General features: G+C 54.9%; 1 protein-coding gene across 1 annotated transcript; it reads right to left on the bottom strand.

The window, feature by feature from the left end:
- Positions 1 to 1067: 1067 nt before the first annotated feature.
- Positions 1068 to 3273, bottom strand: LOC107307853 (DNA-binding protein RFX2-like). The gene is made up of 2 exons (XM_015851354.2): positions 3217 to 3273; positions 1068 to 1447 (listed from the first exon to the last, which is right to left on the bottom strand). The coding sequence occupies exons 1-2, from the start codon at positions 3271 to 3273 to the stop codon at positions 1154 to 1156; spliced, it is 351 nt and encodes a 116-aa protein (XP_015706840.1). The 3' UTR covers positions 1068 to 1153.
- Positions 3274 to 4207: the final 934 nt, after the last annotated feature.

The following is a 4207-nucleotide window of genomic DNA, read 5'->3' as shown; positions in this document are numbered from 1 at the left end:
GGGGGTGTTTGGTGGGGTTTGGGGCAGTTAGAAGGCGTTTGGGGGCAGTTGGGGGGTGTTTTGGGGGGCTTGGGGGGCAGTTGGGGGTCAGGAGGAGAGGAAAAGGGGAGTTGGAGGCATTTGGGGGGGTTTAGGGGTTGGGTTTGGGGCTGAAATCTGATGCTTTTGGGGGCTGAAACCTCATCAATTTGGGCTGCATTTTGGGCTGAAATCTCATCAATTCAGGTTGGATTTTGGGCTGAAGTCTCATTGTTTTGGGACGGATTTGGGGCTGAAATTTCATCCTTTTGGGCTGGATTTGGGGCTTGATTTTGGGCTGAAATCTCATCAATTCAGGTTGGATTTTGGGCTGAAATCTCATCGATTATGGCCGTATTTTGGGCTGAAATCTCATCATTTTGGGCTGAAATCTCATCAATTCAGGCTGGATTTTGGGCTGAAATCTCACTGATTTGGGCTGCAATCTCATGGTTTTGGGCTGAAATCTCATTGATTTTGGCCATATTTTGGGCTGCAATCTCATGGTTTTTGGCTGCAATCTCATGCTTTTGGGCTGAAATCTCATCGTTTTGGGCTGAAATCTCATCATTTTGGGCCGCAATCTCATCATTTTGGGCTCCAATCTCATTGTTTTGGGTTGAAATCTCATGGTTTTGGGCTGCAATCTCATGGTTTTGGGCCGCAATCTCATCATTTTGGGCTGCAATCTCATCATTTTGGGCTGCAATCTCATCATTTTGGGTTGCAATCTCATCATTTTGGGCCGCAATCTCATCATTTTGGGCTGCAATCTCATCGTTTTGGGCCGCAATCTCATCATTTTGGGCCGCAATCTCATCATTTTGGGCTGCAATCTCATCATTTTGGGCTCCAATCTCATCATTTTGGGCCGCAATCTCATCATTTTGGGCTGAAATCTCATGCTTTTGGGTTGAAATCTCATTGTTTTGGGCTCCAATCTCATCATTTTGGGCCGCAATCTCATCATTTTGGGCTGAAATCTCATGGTTTTGGGCTGAAACCTCATTGTTTTGGGCTGCATTTTGGGCCACAATCTCATCATTTTGGGCTCCAATCTCATCATTTTGGGCTGCAATCTCATGGATTTGGGTTGAAATCTCATCATTTTGGGCCGCAATCTCATCATTTTGGGCTACAATCTCATGGTTTTGGGCTGCAATCTCCTCATTTTGGGCCGCAATCTCCCACTTTCGCCCCCCATTTCGGCCCCCCCCCACCTGTAGAAGGACCATTTGAGCAGGAACAGTTTGGCCGCCCTGGGGAAGGCCGGGGTCCCCAGGTGGGGTTTGAGGACTCGTCCCACCACGGCGTCCAGCCACAGCGCCCACTGCTCCAGCGAGTTGTGCTGCTGCAGCGTCGCCTTGAAGTCCTGCTCCAGGCGCTGCACCACGCCGGCCTCGCAGCGGCACACCCAGGACGCCTGCTCCTATGGGGCAGCAAGGGGGCAGACCTATAGAGACCCCCAGCCCCATAGCACCCCCAGCCCCATAGCACCCCCAGCTCCTATGGGGCAGCAAGGGGGCAGACCTATAGAGACCCCCAGCCCCATAGCACCCCTAGCCCCATAGCACCCCCAGCCCCATAGCACCCCCAGCCCCATAGCCGGCCTCGCAGCGGCACACCCAGGATGCCTGCTCCTATGGGGCAGCAAGGGGGCAGACCTATAGTGACTGTGACCCATAGCACAGCTGGACCCATAGCACCCCCAGCTCCTATGGGGCAGCAAGGGGGCAGACCTACAGACACTGTGACCCATAGCACAGCTGGACACCCATAGCACAGCTGGATACCCATAGCACAGCTGATCCTATAGCACCCCCAGCCCCATAGCACCCCCAGCCCCATAGCCGGCCTCGCAGCGGCACACCCAGGACGCCTGCTCCTATGGGGCAGCAAGGGGGCAGACCTATAGACACTGTGACCCATAGCACAGCTGGCCCTATAGCATAACTAGACCCATAGCACAACTGGCCCCATAGCACCCCCAGCCCCATAGCACTACTGGCCCCATAGCACCCCCAGCCCCATAGCACTACTGGACCCATTGGCTGCCATTGGTTTCCATTGTGTTCCCCATTGGTTTCCATTGGCTGCCATTGGTTTCAATTGTGTTCCCCATTGGTTCCCATTGGCCACCATTGGTTTCCATTGGTTTCCATTGGCTGCCATTGGTTTCCATTGTGTTCCCCGTTGGTTTCCATTGGGTGCCATTGGTTTCCATTATGTTCCCCATTGGTTTCTATTGGCTGCCATTGTGTTCCCCACTGTTCCCCATTGATCCCCATTGTTCCCCATTGTCCCCCATTGATCCCCATTGTCCCCCATAGGCCCCCAATGGTCCCCATTGGTCCCCATTGTCCCCCATTGATCCCCATTGATCCCCATTGTCCCCCATATGTCCCCATTGATCCCCATATGTCCCCATAGTTCCCCATAGGTCCCCATTGGTCCCCATAGGTTCCCATTAGTCCCCATTGATCCCCATTGTCCCCCATATGTCCCCATTGCCCCACATATGTCCCCATAGTTCCCCATATGTCCCCATATGTCCCCATTGCCCCCCATATGTCCCCATAGGTCCCCATTGTGCCCCCTTGTTCCCCATTGTCCCCCATATGTCCCCATTGTGCCCCATTGTTCCCCATTGTCCCCCATATGTCCCCATTGATCCCCATATGTCCCCATTGTCCCCCATTGATCCACATTGTCCCCCATAGGTCCCCATTGTCCCCCATTGATCCCCATTGTCCCCCATTGATCCCCATTGTACCCCATTGATCCCCATTGTCCCCCATAGGCCCCCATTGTCCCCCATTGTGCCCCATTGTTCCCCATAGTTCCCCATAGGTCCCCATTGGTCCCCATAGGTTCCCATTGTCCCCCATTGTCCCCCATTGATCCCCATTGATCCCCATAGGTCCCCATTGTTCCCCATTGTCCCCCATTGATCCCCATTGCCCCCCATATGTCCCCATTGCCCCCCATATGTCCCCATTGTCCCCCATATGTCCCCATTGCCCCCCATTGATCCCCAATGTCCCCCATAGGTCCCCATTGTTCCCCATTGATCCCCATTGATCCCCATATGTCCCCATTGTCCCCCATTGATCCCCATTGTCCCCCATATGTCCCCATTGTCCCCCATTGTCCCCCATTGATCCCCATAGTCCCCCATAGTCCCCCATCGTGCCCCACCTGCACATTGGCGAAGTCGACGCGGTTGAGGTCGCTGAGGTTCCCATTGTCCCCCATTGATCCCCATTGATCCCCATAGGTCCCCATTGTCCCCCATTGTCCCCCATTGATCCCCATTTATCCCCATAGGCCCCCATAGATCCCCATTGCCCCCCATATGTCCCCATAGTCCCCCATAGTCCCCCATAGTGCCCCACCTGAACATTGGCAAAGTCAACCCGATTGAGATCGCTGAGCATCTGGTTTATCTGGGAAGTGTTCTGCAGCACTGCACGAGCAGCCTGAGCCAGGTGGTTAAGGGATGTGTAACGACGCAGGGTCTGCGCCAGCGCCCCCGCAGCGCCCAGCTTCACACGCACCATCTCCTCCGGGACGTGAACCATGGCGGCCGTCAGCCAGCCCTCCAGGCTCTTGGCGAAGTTACGGATCGCCTGCGTCAGGGCGCCTGGAAAGGGGCGTTATATGGGGGGTTATGGGGTGGTATGGGGTAATGGAGTATTGGGGTTTTGGGGTATTGGGGTAAATGGGTTAAGTGTGGGAGGTGCTGCCCCCTGGTGGTGGGATTTGGAATTGCAGCTGAGCTGGAGTCCTAGATAGGGAATGGGGTGCTGCCCCCTGGTGGAGGGAGGTTGAATTGCAGCTGCACTGGGTTTATTGTGCTGCCCCCTGGTGGCTGGATTTGGGGTTGCAGCTTGGGAGGAGCAGCCGTCAGCCAGCCCTCCAGGCTCTTGGCGAAGTTACAGATCGCCTGCGTCAGGGCGCCTGGAGGGGCGTTATATGGGGGGTTATGGGGTATTATGGGGTGCTATGGGGTGGTATGGAGTGGTATGGGGTGGTATGGGGTGGTATGGTGTGCTATGGTATGCTATGGTGTGGTATGGGGTGGTATGGTGTGGTATGGGGTGGTATGGTATGGTATGGGGTGGTATGGGGGTAGTATTGGGGTATTAGGTAAGTGCTGCCCCCTGGTGGTGGGAAGTGGAACTGCAGC

This window comes from Coturnix japonica, unplaced genomic scaffold (genome assembly GCF_001577835.2).
Source record: "Coturnix japonica isolate 7356 unplaced genomic scaffold, Coturnix japonica 2.1 chrUnrandom1101, whole genome shotgun sequence".
In the NCBI taxonomy this organism is placed as follows: Eukaryota; Metazoa; Chordata; class Aves; order Galliformes; family Phasianidae; genus Coturnix; species Coturnix japonica.
The sequence above is the reverse complement of the archived record's forward strand: the minus strand, read 5'-3'. Positions and strand labels throughout refer to the sequence as shown.